General features: G+C 52.9%; 3 protein-coding genes and 1 pseudogene across 5 annotated transcripts in view; 1 reads left to right on the top strand and 3 right to left on the bottom strand.

Annotated features, from left to right (window-relative positions):
* LOC147646113 (serine/threonine-protein kinase PAK 1-like) overlaps positions 1 to 16,175 on the bottom strand; it is a 145,767-nt gene that overhangs the window by 38,787 nt on the left and 90,805 nt on the right. The gene's annotated exons all lie outside the window — the stretch shown is intronic.
* The window catches only part of LOC147646115 (uncharacterized), a 146,464-nt gene that overhangs the window by 7,284 nt on the left and 123,005 nt on the right, over positions 1 to 16,175 (bottom strand). The window contains exon 2 of the mRNA XM_086873919.1: positions 14,697 to 15,086. Within this exon, the coding sequence (XP_086730045.1) occupies positions 14,697 to 15,086 (390 nt within the window). The remainder of the gene's footprint in view (positions 1 to 14,696; positions 15,087 to 16,175) is intronic.
* Positions 117 to 10,714, top strand: LOC147646116 (serine/threonine-protein kinase PAK 1-like). 3 transcript variants are annotated; one of them, XM_086873915.1, is made up of 11 exons: positions 117 to 3,831; positions 4,288 to 4,325; positions 4,726 to 5,230; positions 5,439 to 5,502; positions 5,829 to 5,877; positions 6,887 to 6,996; positions 7,762 to 7,879; positions 8,272 to 8,371; positions 8,791 to 8,987; positions 9,892 to 10,029; positions 10,482 to 10,714. In XM_086873915.1, exons 1-11 carry the CDS (start codon positions 3,303 to 3,305, stop codon positions 10,572 to 10,574), a joined length of 1,941 nt encoding a protein of 646 aa, XP_086730041.1. In that variant the 5' UTR covers positions 117 to 3,302; the 3' UTR covers positions 10,575 to 10,714. The 3 variants fall into 3 exon arrangements, with proteins under 3 accessions (XP_086730041.1, XP_086730042.1, XP_086730040.1); XM_086873916.1 differs by having other exon boundaries at positions 124 to 3,831; positions 4,444 to 5,230; XM_086873914.1 differs by lacking the exon at positions 10,482 to 10,714 and having other exon boundaries at positions 141 to 3,831; positions 9,892 to 10,333.
* LOC147646117 (uncharacterized) lies at positions 1,312 to 2,433 on the bottom strand (annotated as a pseudogene).

The following is a 16,175-nucleotide window of genomic DNA, read 5'->3' on the forward strand; positions in this document are numbered from 1 at the left end:
GGGCTTGTCCCCGCTCTGCCCAATCAGCGCGCGCCAGAGCCACGAGTGACGGCAGCAGCAGCCAATCGCAGCGAGCGGCGGGCTCTGCACACGGCACAGCCCCGCCCCGCGCTCTCAGGGCCCGCCCCGGGCTGCGTGAGGGGAAAGGCGGGGATGAGGAACAGCCCTGGAACGGGCCCGGCCCGAGCCGCCATTGAGCTCCCAACACAAACAAAGTTCTCCGCACCTCCCGGCCCGCCTTGCCCAGCCCTGGCTGCTGGGTGGCTCCGGCTCAGCGGGAAACTCTGGAGCCTCATGCACATCTAATTAGGAGCATCAGTGCATCGCTTTGATTTCCCCCAAAAAAGGGAACCCGCCCTCCAAACCCCTTCAGCTGAGTGGAGGAGAGGAGAGATTTCTTGCACAAAACTCCCAAAATTACCAAAACCAAACTTAAGTGAACCGGGATCCCCCAGCAGCGCCTCTCTGCCGTCCCAGCTGAAGCCCTCGCTGGCTGCTCCAGGCTGGAGCGGCACACTGGGAGCACTGGGAAGGGGCCCCGGCTCGGGGCGCAGCCCCCGGGGCAGCCCCACGGCCCCCACGGCAGCTCCAAGGCTCCGCCAGCCGGGATGGAACGTGGGACAGGGAGCAGGGGAAGGGACGGGGATACCGGAGCTGAGGGAAGACGAGGGTCACCGGGGGCACTTCACAAGCATTTAATGCAAAAGATAAAATCATAAGGGAGACAAAAGCAACAGCACCTGTAGCACCATAGCACAGGGCCACACAAGGACATGTCCCACTGCTGTGGGGTGATGCTGGCCCGAGTCCAGGCACCCACCACAGCTGCTCTCTCACTGCCCTCCACAGCCACACAGGGAGAGAAAATTTAACCAAGGGTTCATGAGTTAAGGACCCGAGACTGTTTCCTCATCAAACACAGTCATGGGCAAAACAGCAGATATAAATTGAATTTATTGCAAATAAGTTCAGAGCAGGAGAATAAGAAGACCCTTAAAAGCACCGTCCTTCCACCCCTCCCTCCTTCCAGCTCTGCATCCTAACCTGGCAGTGGAGGGATACAGGGAATGGAGCCATGGTCAGTTCATCTCCCAGGGCTTTTCCTGCTGCTCAGGGACAGGAGTCATTCCCCTGCTGCACTCTGGGATCTCTCCCACCAGAGAGGTCTCCAGGAACTTCTCCAACCTGAGTCTATTCCATGGAAGCAGCCCCCTCACAGTGCTGAAGCGTGGGTCACTCTGCCATGGGGTCAGACCTTCCATGACAGGGGGCTCCAGCAGGGGCCCCTCAGTCCACAGGTGTCCCCTGGGGTCACAGCCTCATCTCAGGCATTCCACTGCTCGGGCATGGGCTTCTCCAGGGGCTGTGGGGGGATCTCTGCATTCTGGTGAATCTCCAGGGGCAGTCAATCTGCAATTCCCATTGTTGCTCTGTGTTCTGATGGATGTTCCTGCCCCTGTGTTCATCCAGGTGCCCACAGGGAGTCCGGAAGATCTGTTTGGTCAAGGTTGAGCTCTGTGAGAAGCTCTTCCCACACTGGGGACACTCATAGGGCCTCTCCCCAGTGTGGATGTGCCGGTGCCTGATGAGGGTGCAGTTTTGTGAAGCCCTTCCCACAGTCAGGGCAGCGGAAGGGCCTCTCCTCTGTGTGAATCCACTGATGTTTGATGAGACTTGAGCTCCTTGGAAATCTCTTCCCACACTCAGGATGCACTGGTGTGCCCCGAGGTTGGAGCTCCAGCTGAAGCCCTCTCCACACTCCCCACACGTGTAGGGCTTTTCCCCTGTGTGGATCAGATTGGACATCTCAATGAAGCTCTTACCACATTCCCCACACTCACTGGGGCATTCTCCTGTGTGGATGTTCTGGTGCCAGATCAGGTGGGAGCTGCGACTGAAGCTCTTCCCACATTCCAAGCACTTTCCAGGCTTATCCCCTGTGTGGATCCTACGGTGGTTAATCAGGACAGAGATCTTCCTGAACCTCTTCCCACACTCCCCACACTCCTAGGGGCTCTCCCCAGTGTGAATCACCTGGTGCCAGATCAGATGGGAGCTGTTCTTGAAGCCCTTCCCACACTCCCCACACTCCCAGAGCCATTTCCCAGGGTGGATCCTTTGGTGTTTCCTCCACTTGAAGCTCCAGCTGAAGCTCTTCCCACATTCCAAGCATTTGTGGGGCTTCTCCCTGCCATGAGCTCTCTCCCCCAGCTCTGAGCTCCGGCAGGATCTCCAGATGCCTTCCTGGCACAGGGGGGATCTTTCCTCCTTGCAGCTCCCTGGGCTGGGTTTGCAGCCCCTCCTCATGCAGGATCTCTGGGGATTTTCCTCCTCTTCCTCCATCTGGCCATGGCTTGGGAATGACAAATCCTGATTTGGGGGTAAACAAAGTGGGAGTGCCTTGAAGTAGAGGCTCCTCCTGCCTAAGTCCATGTCTCGAGCTCAGCAGGAGTCTTGTGTCCATGATAATCTCCAAAATATCAAGATTCAGCCTCAAAAAAAGTCTCCCAGGATTTCCCCATCTCTTGTCTTTCCTATTTGGGATTCCAGAGGTTTCCCTTCCCTGGGATGATGGGGGTCCAAGGGCTCCAGGGGTTCCCCCTTCTCTGGGGTCCTCCTTAGCGATGATCCAGAGGCTTTTGGGGGTCCATGGGGTCCCTTCTCCCCTGATCTCTGCTTTGAGATCCCAGGAATCCCAGGAGTGTCTCCTCTCAGGCTCCCACCTCTCCAAGCTGCCAGGGTCCCCCAGCTCCGGGATCGCCCCTCTCTGCTCTCCCCATTCTGGGGGTCCCAGGGGTTCCTCTCCTCTGCTCTCCCAGGGGTCCCCAGGACCAATGTCCTCCCCAGCCAATACTGGGCAATGGCCACGTGGACCCCAAAGATCTCCCAAGGGGCTCAGCTTTGGGGTCCTGCAAGATCCAAACCTACACACACAGAGGATAAAAACCTCCCAGGGACACCAGACAATATTTGGGGCTCAATTCCACAATCTGCAAGTTCCAAACACACTCCAATAAAAAGACCCTCTCAGGGACCCCCTGACAGATTTGGGACCAGCTCCCCCTCCCTGCTCACCTGCAGGATGAGGTGGGGGCGATGGGCCCGTGGCCGGGGGTGCTGCGGACACAGAGGGCACTGGAACCTCCAGCTTCTCCTTCTATTCCTGTTCCTGCTCCTCCTTTTCCTTTCTCCCTCCTCCTGCTCCTCCTCCTTCCTAATCCCACCTCCTCCCCAGTTCCTGCTTTCTGTATATTTACAGTGAAGAACCTTGCTTGTTTTTAGAACTAGAACAAAGATTCCAGATGGAACAAGCCTTGCTGGTTTTATTCAGCAGTATCAGTGACTACAGGTCGTGTTTGCTTTGGTTTGGTGCTGTCCTCGTTCCTCCTCAGTGCTCAGACTGGGCTATGGGGTGTCCTTGTTTGCTGCATTTTCAGAGTTCCTCTTGGATCCTTTGGGCAATAGGCTGTGCCCTGGGAGGATTCTTTGTGCTCCTTTGTGACACAGGAGAAGCTTCCAGGCGGTTTTTGCGTGAGCGGCTGCTGTGGTGTCACAGGAGCGTTGCCACGTCCCCGTGGTGTTCCCGTTGCTGTGGGACACGGAGGCCTCAGTGTCCAGAGCGGCTCTGGGCGCCTGCTCGTTGCCAGAGGATCCTCCTGCCCGAGGCATTCTCAGCAGCCAGCCCAGCCCCTGACGGGTGTCCTTCTGTGCTTGCAGGGGTACAGTCTGCAGACGTGTGCAGCGCAGCCAAAATGATGCAGCAAGTGGTTGCTGCAGTTGGCACTCTGTTCTCTGTGGCTTATTCGGGGTATTTTTTAACCCACTTGGCACGTAAGTTGAGGTTTTCCCTCGGTGCAGCCTCTGTGGCTTTGGGCTTGCTGTGTGCTTTCTGTTCTTCCACTGGAACAGAGTTGACTCTGTGACCAAATTGCCATGAGGACAGGGTTGGTTTGGGAGAGCTCCTGCCAGAAGCTGCAGCTGAAAAAGGGGGTGTCTGCAGCCAGCGGGGCGTGCACAGCATTTGCAATGAGGCCTGGGGGGGTTCTGTTCCCTCAAGCGGGGAGTCTGTGGCAGCGGAGCCTGGAACTCCCTCCGTTTGCTGCTCCAGCCAAGAGCTGACACAGCCCAGTATTTTGTGCTGCTCTCTTGCTTGCTGTGTGAAGGGCCTGTGGCTCCTGGAGGGATGCTGTGAAAGCAAAATGCTCTCTCGGGCTTGCCTTGCTCATTTCCCACCACAGGCAGTTTTTTCCTAACAACATCTGGTTCACGTTCCCTCTCCCGTTGCAGGGCACCTCACGCGTGGATCCCCAGCAGCTCCTCCTTCGGTGAGTGGCAAAGGAAGCTTTGGTGTTCAGAATTGCGCAGCAAGTTGTGAGCTCGGCGTGTGGCAGCCGAGTGCCAGCCTGGGAGGCTGAAGGAAAGTTCCTGTCAGTGTCTTTGCAGCAGCAGCAGCAAAGAGATCCCTGGCAGTTTTCTCTGTTTCTGCTGAAGAGCTTTTGAAGAGCTGCAGGACTGGTTTTGCAGGCAGAAGATTGCTTGCTGGCTTTAGCCATGCTGGAATATGGAATTCCCAACAATAAGTGGCAATGTGGGCTTTAGCCCATTGTTAGTTTGAACAGCTCTGAACCCTATTTCTGCTTAGTGCAGCTGGATGTGTAGCTGAGGATAAAGAAGGTGATAACTGAGATAGAACTTCTCGTCCCTCACACTCCCGTCTGTCCACAGGGCACCAAAGCAGCATCAGCACCTCCTCTGGCTCCCTCTGCTTGCAAAGAGGAGGCCAAAGAGGAGGAAGAGAGCAGTGAACTTCCCGCTGTTCTGGGAGACGAGGGCGAACACCCCGCGGTTTGGGAAAACAACGGCGAGGCTCCCGCGGTGTGGGACAAGGACAGTGGACATCTCCCGGTGGGGGATGAGGACGGTGGACATCCTGTGGCTTGGGAAGAGGAGGGTGAACATCTTCCAGCATGGGAAGCGGACAGAGAATGTCCCATGGCTTGGAAAGATGATGATGAACCTGCAGCTTTTTGGGAAGAGGACAGAGAAGCTGCAGAGTTTTGGGAAGAGGAAAGAGAAGATGCTGTGCTTTGGGAAGAAGATGGAGAACCTCCCTCTGCTCCTGAAGAGGACACTGAAGCTCCCTGTGCTGCAGGATCCTGGGCTGAACATTCTGACAGCAGCACAGCCCTGCAGCCAGAGGGGAGCGGGGAGTGGAGCCTGATGCAGCTGAGTACGTCTGCTCTGTTCCTGTGTGCCAGAGCAGGGTGCTGTGTGTGTGTCTCAGCATCAGCTGCACCCAGGGTTGCTCTGCAGCTGAATGGCACAGGGTCATTTATTGTCCTTCCCCAGCTGAGAGCAAGGGGCTCCCGGCCCCAGGGAGTGGGGCTGCATTCTGGCTCTCATCTGAGAGGGAGCATCTTCCCCCTGGTTTCTTTCAGGGAACACCGTGAGCGTGGGGGAGCCTGCCGAGAAATACCTGGAACTGGAGCAGATTGGCCAAGGGTAAGTGCAAGGCAGTTACTTCTGCACAAGCAGGGCCCGGGTATTTTGCTGGTGCAGGATGCAGTGAGAAGTCAGGAGAGCTCCAAACCCCTTCAGACACTGGGGTACAATGCTGCTGCCTCTCAGGGCTGATCAGAATTGATAACTGTGGTCAGAAGGCACCTTGCATGGCAGAGGGCTGGTGGCTGCTGTGCTGTTGTTTGAAGGGTGGATGCACTCGGGTGTTTTGTGAACGCTGCAGGCAGCAGAGATCTCCTGTCTGGGCTGCCTTTCACTGCCAGGGCCTAAAGCGCTGCTTCTTTCTTCTCTGCTGTTTTTGTCTCCAGGGCTTTTGGAACCGTTTCCAAAGGACTCGACAGGGCCACGGGAGGAGAGGTCAGTGTCAACACGCCCAGCATGTCTGGCAGCTCTCGAGGGCTTTCCCCTCTGCTGGGAGCTGTGGCTGGAGCTGTGGGGCCCAGCAGAGCTTTCCTGCACAGGCTGCTCCTCTGAAGGCAGAGCAGGGTCAGCCTGCAGAGCACAGCTGGGACAGACTTGGTCCTTCTCAAGTGCCCAAAGGAAGGCAAGGAGGGCAGCGGTGTCTGTCAGAGCAGGACACCCTGGCCTGGTCTTCATGTCTAAAAGTGTGAATGCATCAGCTGGTGGAGACTGAGGCTCAATTTACCTTCATCCCAGCCTCGAACAGGAACACTATTTAGCAGTTTTATCATCCTGAATTTCATCAGGATACCTCAAGGCCTAATTAAGGAGAGAACCTGCTTGGGCTCAGTTTGGGGTTTTAGTCCTACTGCAGCTGTTCCCACAGAGACAGGAGAGAAATGAGAAGATGGATGTGCAGAGCAAAGCTCTCTCCTAAACCCTGCAGCTGTGTTTGGGTCTGGTGTCAGTGGCAGCTGGGACAGGGATTATCTGAGCAATGGATGTGCACGTTTGCTTTGTTGTGCTATCCCAAACAGAGCAGGGACATTTGAAATCCTGGCCAAATGCCATAGAATTGCTAAAGGGTTCCCGGCTGTTTTGCTCTGTGTGCACAGAAACAGAATTACCTCCTGCTTGCAAAATGTGTTGGAATAATAATCCTAAGAGTGCTGAGGCCATTTGAGAAGACTGTAGGTGCAGAGAATGTTGTTATAGCTTTGAGGCTGACAGCTGAGGGAGCATTTCTGCAGAGCTTACAGAGCCAAATGTCTCTGGCCATGAGTCCTGTAACAGCCCCAGCGAGCAGAGCAATGGGCTGTGGGAATGGCACTTGCTGAGCTCTGGTGTCCCATCCCAAGGCAGTTTGGCACAGCCCGGCTCGCTCGCTCCAAAAAGACTCGCTCCGTGTTTGCTGTGGCCTCCTGCCACAGACTGCTCCAGTTAAAGGTCTGCAATGTCCCTTCAGGTGGCCATCAAGAAAATGAGTCTCAGAGGGCAGAACAGGGAACAAGCTGTGAATGAGGTCGTGGTCCTGAAGGACAAGAAGAACCCCAACATTGTCAACTCTCTGGACAGGTGAGTGCTTCAGGTCTTCTCCCGTGCACGGGCCCTGCGTTCATCTTTCCTGGCATCCCCAGTCTGTAGCCTGTTCTGAAAATGCCTGACCCGGCCATATCTTCCCAGAACAACAGCCTGGCACTTCACTCCTTCCATGTGCTTTTGTTGCTTTGCTTTGGCTTTTTCTTCAAGTTGACCCCATTTGCTGTGTTTTACAGCAAGTGCTGATAAACCCTGGTAGAAATTATTTTCCTTGGCTTCTTCTTCCCAGCCCTTTCCCATTGCTGCAGGTGACAGGAAAACCAGGTTCTTGTTTCCAGAAATGCCTCATTTGCCCATTTTTCCATGGCCTTGCCTATTTCTGAAGGGACTTTGTGCAAGGTTTTCCAAGCATTTGACTGCTTTTGCCCCAAGTGCTGCACGGCCTCCTCCCCTGGATAACTCTGGAAGTTGTGTTGCCTTGTTCCGGAGGGAATGGTGGAACTGATGAGTTCAGATGCTGAAGCAGCTGGGGACAAGTGTTGTGGTTCCACATTGAGCTGGGCTGTTGCTAAAGTGCATTTTTCACCTGCTTGCCATCTAAGGCCTCTCCTTTCTCCCAGGTGCCTCCTTCTCCTTCAGACTGTGCAGATTCCAAGGCCTGTGCAGCCTGGCAGGAATGTCTCTCCATCTGATTCTGTCCTCACTGACAAGTGACCTGGGAACAAAACTCCACTCTGGGCTTTTCCCTGGGGGAATTGAGCAATGCACATTCATCTCTGTGCCATTGTTCTCCTCTTCCAGCTTCCTTGTTGATGGAGATCTCTGGCTGGTGATGGAATACATGGATGGAGGAACTTTGCAGGACGTTGTCAGACAGACACGCATGGCTGAAGGAGAGATGGCAGCTGTCAGTCAGGAGGTGAGGGATCCTGCTTGTGCTTCCCATGGCTGGGACACCATGGTCCTTCCAAAGAGGCTGTGAGAGCAGAGTGGCTCCATGCTCAGGCCTTTGTTTCTCTGTTGTTTTTATGAGCTGGAGAGGAAAGAGCCTCTGAAGTGAATGGCCTGCAAATATCACTGCATTTCTACTCTGTTCTTGTCTTCTTTCCTGCTGTTGTGGTACTCTCTGTCTTTTTTGGATCTGATTTCCTGTTCTCAGCTTTGCCTTGAACCTTTTGCCTGGAGCTTGTCTGCACTGCACTCCTGGGCTGTCACAGCAAAGTTGCTGCTGGCAGAATTCTAAACTGTCCTTTCTTGTATGATATATTCCGGCCTCTGATTTTTTCCCTCGTGTTTCTTGTTGTCTCTCAGTGTCTGCAGGGCCTGGATTTCCTCCATTCCAACCGGGTGATCCACAGAGATCTGAAGAGCTCTAACATCCTTCTGGGAATGGACGGCTCTGTCAAGCTGGGTGGGTGTTCCTGGCCAGGCACGGCGCTCCCGGGGTGCGGCTGTGGGGCTGCTTCCCAGTGAGGGCCAGAGCCCCACAAGTGCTGCTGGTGGCACTGCCTGGCCCCTGCTGCCAGCTGAGAGCGGCTGCCCCGTGCAGAGAGCTCAGGAGAGGAGCAGGCTGTCAGGAGTGCCTTTGCTCTGGGTATGGCCCTCCCAGAGGGGCAGGAGTTGCAATCTAAAGCTTCAAAGGAAATCAGTAAAAGCCAAGCATGAAGGCTGAGGGCTTCTTTAAGGGTCCAGTTCCATCTTTCCTTGGCTACAGCCCTGAGCACTTTTCCAGCTGGATTCAGCACTGCATTCCCAGACTGAGAGTGGGGAATCTTTGTGCTTGGTTTCCTCATTGCAGCTGCCTTTGACAGTGCTTGTTTCTGTCCTCAGCTGATTTTGGCCTCTGTGCTCAGCTCAGCCCTGAGCAGGACCAGTGCAGCTCCATGGTGGGCACTGCTCACTGGATGGCCCCAGAAGTTGTGACCAGTTCTCCTTACGGCCCCAAGGTGGACATCTGGTCCTTTGGCATTGTGACCATCGAGATGGTGGAAGGAGAACCTCCTTACTTCCAGCAAACGGGGGCCATGGTAAGAGGCAAATTCTCCAGGCTTTGCAGAGGCCTGTGAGCACAGGGTGACCCTGCACTGGGAGGAGCAGCTGGAGGTTTCTGCACATCGCAAAGGGAATTCCCACAGCACCTGAGCCTGAACACAGACAAATATTCTGCAGTCTCCAGCAACAATTTGCTTTGGCATTTAAGTTGTTGCAGCTCTTGTGAGGATGACCCAAATACATGAAGCAAGTGCATCAGCTCTAATGTTGTCTTGCAGAAAACCCCAAACCAACCCCAACACCCACACCCAAACCCAACAAGATTTCTGGAGGAGTTTCTAAAAGAGGTTTTGTGAGATGAACTCCCCCTGGCTCTTCTCACTGGGAAACTTGTCTAAAACATGAAGATGATTGTTTAACCTCCCCACACTCTAACATATTTCTTTCCTTCCTTTTACTTTCTCTGTGTCACCAAGGCTGAGCTTTCAGCCACACAAACCTGCTGTTCCTTGCCTGGCAGTTTCTGGCATGGGGCATCAGGAATGCTTTTAACTTGAGGGTCAGTGGCACTGCAGAGATGCATTTGATGTAAGAATCCCTTAAAATAACACAGGCAGACCACACTGACTCTTGCAAATGGCCTGTAAAGCTGGTGTGTGTATTTGGAGAAGCAAAATGGGCTATTTCTGATGGAGGTTCCTACTGACAAAGTCAGCCAATGCAGTCGGCTCTGAAGGCAAGATCATTTGGATGTTGCAATGGCTGTGGCTGCACCAGGGTTTGGGTTTTTTGGTTGGCCCAGAAGAATGAGCTGTGAGCAGCAGCATCTGTGCCAGGGAGGAAAGTGCCCGGGGAGCTGGGGCAGAGAAAGCGGGCTGGATGTGAGCACGTGTGGGTGTGGAGGAAGCTGTCAGAGCGCTGTGTTTGCTTTTCCTGCAGGCCCGCGCTCTGATCCGGCAGAACGGGAGCCCGCAGCTGCAGGAGCCCAGGCGCCTGTCGGCTCTGCTGCGGGACTTCCTCGAGTGCAGCCTGGAGCCGGACGAGGAGCGGCGCTTCTCTGCCCAGGAGCTGCTGCAGGTGAATGCCAAGCGGCTGCGGGGGAAACGGCAGCGCCAGGGAGGGCTTTTCTTGTGGGGCCCCCCTCCCATCATCTCCAGTCCCGCTGCTTTTCACACGCAAAGCCAGCAGAATCCTCGCCTGCTTTGGCTTGGCAGGCTCCTGTCGAGCTCATCTGGAGCTGGTGCCCCGCCACGAGCGGGGACATCTTCAAGCACATCAGGTGGCTCAGAGCCCTGCCTGACCTGAGCCTGGATGTTTCCAGGGAGGAGCCACCTCCCACATCTCTGGGCTCCCTCTCTCAGTGTTTCCCCACTCTCCTGCTACAGCAATTCTTCTTTACATCTAATCTGAGCCTGCTTCCCTCTCTTGACTTTCAAACCATTCCCCTTTGTCCCGTTGCAACAGAGCCTGTGAGGAACTTGAGTCTGGAAAGTAACAGTTCATTTCTTTCTTTTTTATCCCTTGGGCAGCACCCATTTTTGTCATCAGCCAAGCCTCTCTCCAGCCTGACCCCTCTGATCACTGCAGCAAAGCAACTGAGGGAGCAGCGCAGGAGGAGATGAAGCTCAGGAGGCCAGCTTTCCGTTATAGTAGTTAGGACAAGTAGTTAGTAATGGTAGTTAGTACTGTGAGTTAGTTAGAATAGTTAGGACAGCCTGTTTGTTATGGCAGTTATTTGAATAAAATCTCTGTTAAACCTCAATCCCTTGAGGTGTCCTGTCCTTCTCCCGCTGTGACTCAGCTGCCCGGAGCACTGCGAGGGGAGAGCGGGCCCAGCCTCGCCCAGAGCTGAGCCCCAGCAGAGCCTGGCAGAGCCCAGAGCAGCCTCGGCATCTGCAGAGTCAGCCTGGAAGGAGGCGCTTGGAGCCTTCTGGGCTGCAGCCGGCTCTTGCTTACAAACTGTGTGCGCTGGAAAATGCCTCTGGTTCTGCGGGAGGGCAGAAGGGGCCCGGGGAAGGCCCAAGTGTTCCATGCAAGGGAAAAACCTGCCCTGTGTTTGTGATAAAGAACTATGTTGTTGCTGCCCTTTGCTATTATGTGCTGGCTTTTGCAAATTATTATAATCACAACGATTTTGATATAGCACAGTTTGTAATCACTTTTAACTGCTTTTGATATAGTAGTGTTATAAATGACTTTCAAATTTCCAAACAATCAAATTTAATTAATTGATAACATAGCTTAATAAATTGGATACAAAATAATAAAAGAATAGAATTTAGTAAAAAAGAGATACAATTTAGTAGATATATTCAGATACATATTTATATATATATATATATGTGAATATAATTGGCCAGTGGTTACAAATGCTTAAGGCATAAGCAAAACCGACTGGGGTGTGGGGGGTTCTTCTCACCTCACCTCACGTACGAAACAAAGCACTTCAAGCTAAACTTATATACTGTATGCTTATACATATTCATTAATGTTTCCCATAAGTTTCCTCCTTTTTCTGATTTTACTGACCATTTATTTTCTAAACTACATCCTGTACCTTAATTTTGACGTGTAACATCTGCAAAGGGGTACATCTGCTTTGTAACACTAATTCTTGATCGTTTCTAATGATAACTTTAGTAACAGTTGCAATTTAAGTAGCACGAATCAATTCCATTTATTACACTGGGAATGGGGAACCCCTGCACTTCCATTTCCGGGCAAACCCCCCTTCCTGGGCACAGAGACCCCCTTGAACTTTCATTTCGGGGCACTGGGAACCCTGGAACTCCCTTACCCACCCCCAAAAACCCCTGCACCCCCTTATCTGGAACCTGGAATCCCCTGAACACCCATTCTCGGGAATGGAAACCTCCCAGAACCCCCATTCCTGGGCACCAGAACCCCCCTGAACCTCCATTTTCAGGCACTGGGACCCCTTGAACCCCAGAACAGAGGAAGGGATCCCCCTGAACTCCCATTCCGCTGCAGCAGGACCCCCGTGCACCCATGTATCCAGGACTGGAACCCTCCCAAACCCCCCATCCTCACACCCTGGGACCCCCCTGCAGCCAAGCCAGGCTGTTACCCCCCTGCTTTGTTGGTATAACCCAAAGTTATCTCCTCCCCTGCCCTGCCTATCATTGTATCCCAACCCCTTTTTCCAGCACCTTCCCTATCAATCTTGTCCACCCTGCCCCTTGTTCCCAAATGTCCCCTGTCAATCCTGCCTTATGCCAACCCCCTGCTTGGACGTCCCCTTTGGAAATCCCCTAATCCACAGCACCCCATTGGTCCATGTGTCCTATTCCCCTCCCCAGGATATCCCTCACTGGTTGAAATTGTATCCACCCCTGGGCCCTCCCCATATATAAATTGCTGTACACTTGTATTCTGTGTCTTTTGTCCCTGGACCCTTGGGAGACTAAATCTTTCTCTGAACCCCAATATAAAAGACCTTCCCCCCATTCTTGCCTCCACACTGTGCCTGACAGCTGTTAAGTGCTGTAGAGCATTGCTCTAAGCCACATCTCGGGTCATCCTGCTCCTGAGGTGTGTTCCACTCCTGGCGTGGAGCTGAGGAAGAGCTGACCGGCCTTGGCACCATTTCACACCCAGCTGATCCCAGTGTGCCCAATCTCTCCAAGCGCCCACCCCAGCGTGTCCATCTCGCTGGTGCCCTTGAGCTGAAGCCAGCAGCTCCTGGTGCTGCTGGATACTCCACCGGCAATGCGGGCTCAGCTCCAGCTGCCAGGTGGAGCACGTCAGCCTGGAGCACCCCCTGAGCCGGCACTGGGGCATGGCCCGGCCCCCACAGCGCCGGGGGCAGCGGGGGAGGCACTGGGGGGGCCCAGAGGGGGATTAGGGTGTGCTGGGAGGAACTGGGAGGGAGTTTGAGATAGACTGGTTTAAACTGGGGAAGGGATTGAGGTGCTTAGGATGGCTGGGAAGGGGTTTGAAGGATGTTGGGGAGGGTGGGATGGGGTTCTGGGGGTCCTGGTGGACACTGGGAGGGAGTTTGGGGGTGCTGGGTGTCACTGGGAGGGATTTGAGTGAGCCTGGAGGGACTGGAAGGAGATTGGGCATTGGAAAACAGGGATTAGGATGAGGTTGGTTGTGCTGGGAAGAGACTGGAAGGAGTCTTGATGAGTCCTGGTGGGGCTGGGAAGGGACTGGGAGAGGGTCTGGGGGTCCTGGGGAAGTGGGGAGAAATTGGGAGGGGGCTGAGGGATCCTGAGAGGAACAGGAGGGACTCTGCTGGGTCCTGAGGAGGCTGGGAAGAGACTGGCAGTGATTTACCAAAATAGTGATACTGATCTGGTATCAACACCAATCTGTTAATGGACAAAAAAACCTCTCCAACAGTTTAAAGTTACAAAGTGGATGTTTAATCACAGCACTGGGTGAGTGTGGGACTCACGCCTTAATATGCACTGCAAGTTGACAAAAGATTCCAGTGTCTATTTATTTACAGAAGTCTTAAAATATCTAAAATACTAATACATATTAATACTAATGCATATGCATAATGCTAACACTTCCCATTCCCCAGGTTTGATTAAAATGCACGGTAATGATTTAAAAAGTCATTATGCCTGCATGGTGGGCTCCTTAATTTGAGGAGGGGGTCATTTTGGCATGTAGTGGTCATCAAGAGATGAAGGAAAACCACTCTTCCTCACTCTCACCTTTCTACCTTTACAATGGTTGACATTACAAATAACATTTGGTACAATTCCAATTTCCTTCCTTGTGACTTTTAAATGGGTTTCCAGATGTAAGGTCTGTGATCTTCCTGAACCCGTTTATCAGTTTCTCTTTTCACATTATAAGCACAGCTGAACAAACATACAATGACAAGTAATTTTTTACCTAAGTTCAAGATTCATTAACTCAAATCCTGCTTCTCACTTAAATCATTAACTCTAACTAGTTCCAGCAAGGCCTATCTCTAGCCATAATCTCTAATTTTTCTCTAATTCTTAATTGTTTAAAATTAGTGACTTCAAAAGAGGTTTCAGAGGGTCCTGCGTGGGCTGGGAGAGACTGGGAGGGTCCTTGGAAAGGCTTGGGATGTCTGTGAGAGGTTTTGGGGGTCCTGACCCCGGCAGTTGCCCCAGGGATGCGTGAAATGCCACCCGCAGCAAGATGCTGACGGGGACCGGGGGCTCCACGTTTGCCTTCATCTTCCTGGCACTGGGGCTCGGCTTCTGCCTGTGCAGGAAGGTGAGGTGGGGTCACAGGGGTCGTGTCCTCCCTCCCCACAGAGTGTGTGTGCTCCCCTCTGGGCCCCCAAGCCCGGTGTCACCCCCTTTTCTCTGCCCACACAGCTCCTGAGGCAAAAAGTTCTTGAAGATTCAAAGTCAACAATTCCCACTGTCATTCTGTATCCTGTTGGATTTTCATTCCCCTGCTTTCATCCAGGTGCCCATAGGGAGCCAGGAAGATGTGGAGCCTCCCAGCCAGGTGTCTTCCCAACACGCATCACCAGGACCACGGATCACCAGGGCTCTGCCCAACGGGGGTCACTGGGGATCATCCAACGCCCATCCTCCCATGGGGGATGGAGCTGGAGCAGCGCACGAAGCTCTTCCCGCACTCGGGGCACTCGCAGGGCTTCCCTTACTGGTGACTCCGTTGGTGTCAAGGTTGAGCTGGTGGAGAAGCTCTTCCCACACTGGGGACACTCGTAGGGCCTCTCCCCAGTGTGGATGCGCCGGTGAACGGTGAGGTGGCCGTTGTACTGGAAGCTCTTCCCGCAGTCGGGGCAGCGGAAGGGCCTCTCGTCTGTGTGAATCCGCTCATGTTTGAGAACATCAGAGCTGCGCTGAAACCTCTTCCCACACTCGGGACACTCGAAGGGCCTCTCCCCAGTGTGGATGAGCTGGTGTGCCCTCAGGTAGGAGCTCCACCCAAAGCTCTTCCCACATTCCAAGCAGGTGTAGGGCCGTTCCCCTGTGTGGATCACCTGGTGTGTCATCAGGTCAGAGATACTTCTGAAGCTCTGCCCACATTTCCCACACTCATATGGCCGTTCCCCAGTGTGGATCACCTGGTGTTTCATCAGGTAAGATGTGTTGGTGAAGCTCTTCCCGCATTCCCCACACTCGTAGGGCTTTTCCCCAGTGTGAATCACCTGGTGCTGTATCAGTTGGGAGCTCCACCTGAAACCCTTCCCACATTCCAAGCACTTGTGGGGCTTTTCCTCCTGCTCTGAGCTTCGGCTGGATCTCTGGCCGTGTTCCTGGCACTGGGGGGATCTTTCCTCCTCGGAGCTCCCTGGACTGGATTTGCAGACCCTCCTTGTGCGGCATCTCTGGGGCTTTTTCTTCTCTTCCATCTCAACATAGTTTGGTGTTGAAAGACCCCCGAGCTGTTCACCAGTCTTAACAGAAGTAATTGTGAATGCCATTTATTTCTATTATTAACACACCTTTTATAGGGTTCTACAGGGTCTGCGGGCAGAGCAAGTTACTATTGGCAAACACACACAGGTTTACATTCTTATCCTTGTACACAAGGATATTGTTTTGCTTTACTCTCTCTTCTGCAGGCAAGTTTCAAGGATTTCAGCCCTTAATATCACGACTTATTTCAAAGACTGGTTTGTGCAGACAGGCCTTTACTAATATATAAAATATAGCAACAATTCCCCCTTTCTCTTTTTGCACAAACCAGGCTTTGGATGTGACTCATTCTATACTCTTATGAAGACAAGATAACACACAACTTAGACTTTCATCCCGATTAACATTATAAGTAAAGTCTGTCTCCCTTCTAGCACAAGAGACCTCAACCATCCAGTGATGCCGCAGCTGGAGAACCAACTTCCAGTGGGGTCACTATCTTCTTTCAGGGCATGTAACCCATCCTGTAGCTGCTGCAGTTGCCCATGGATGGAAACGTAATGATCAGTAAGATTCAGACAGCACATGCCTTCAAACTCCCCACAACCATGTCCTTGTGCTAAGAGCAAAAAGTCAATTGTGGCTCGATTTTGTAATACTGCATGACATACACTACTCACATCGGCTGAAAGCTCACTTAACATTGTGGATGTTAAGTTCAATTTTTTCTTAGTCTAACAAGTGAGCCTTTTTAGAGTTGCTAAGCTTTAATTCATTCAGGCTTCACTTTGACTGACTGATGTTTTTTATTTTATCAACTACATTCAGCAATTGGTGTAAGCTTGGATGGAAACAAAGTAAGTTTCCCAAAATAAC

Source organism: Cyanistes caeruleus, unplaced genomic scaffold (genome assembly GCF_971803275.1).
Source record: "Cyanistes caeruleus unplaced genomic scaffold, bCyaCae1.hap1.1 HAP1_SCAFFOLD_123, whole genome shotgun sequence".
Lineage (NCBI taxonomy): Eukaryota > Metazoa > Chordata > Aves > Passeriformes > Paridae > Cyanistes > Cyanistes caeruleus.

Bases quoted from the DNA above. Each gene is read 5' to 3' on its own strand.
- LOC147646116 (XM_086873914.1), top strand. From the start codon at position 3,303: ATGGAACAAGCCTTGCTGGTTTTATTCAGCAGTATCAGTGACTACAGG. The intron at 4,326-4,725 runs GTGAGTGGCAAA...GTCTGTCCACAG, and splicing joins CCCCAGCAGCTCCTCCTTCG to GGCACCAAAGCAGCATCAGC. The intron at 5,231-5,438 runs GTACGTCTGCTC...GGTTTCTTTCAG, and splicing joins GTGGAGCCTGATGCAGCTGA to GGAACACCGTGAGCGTGGGG.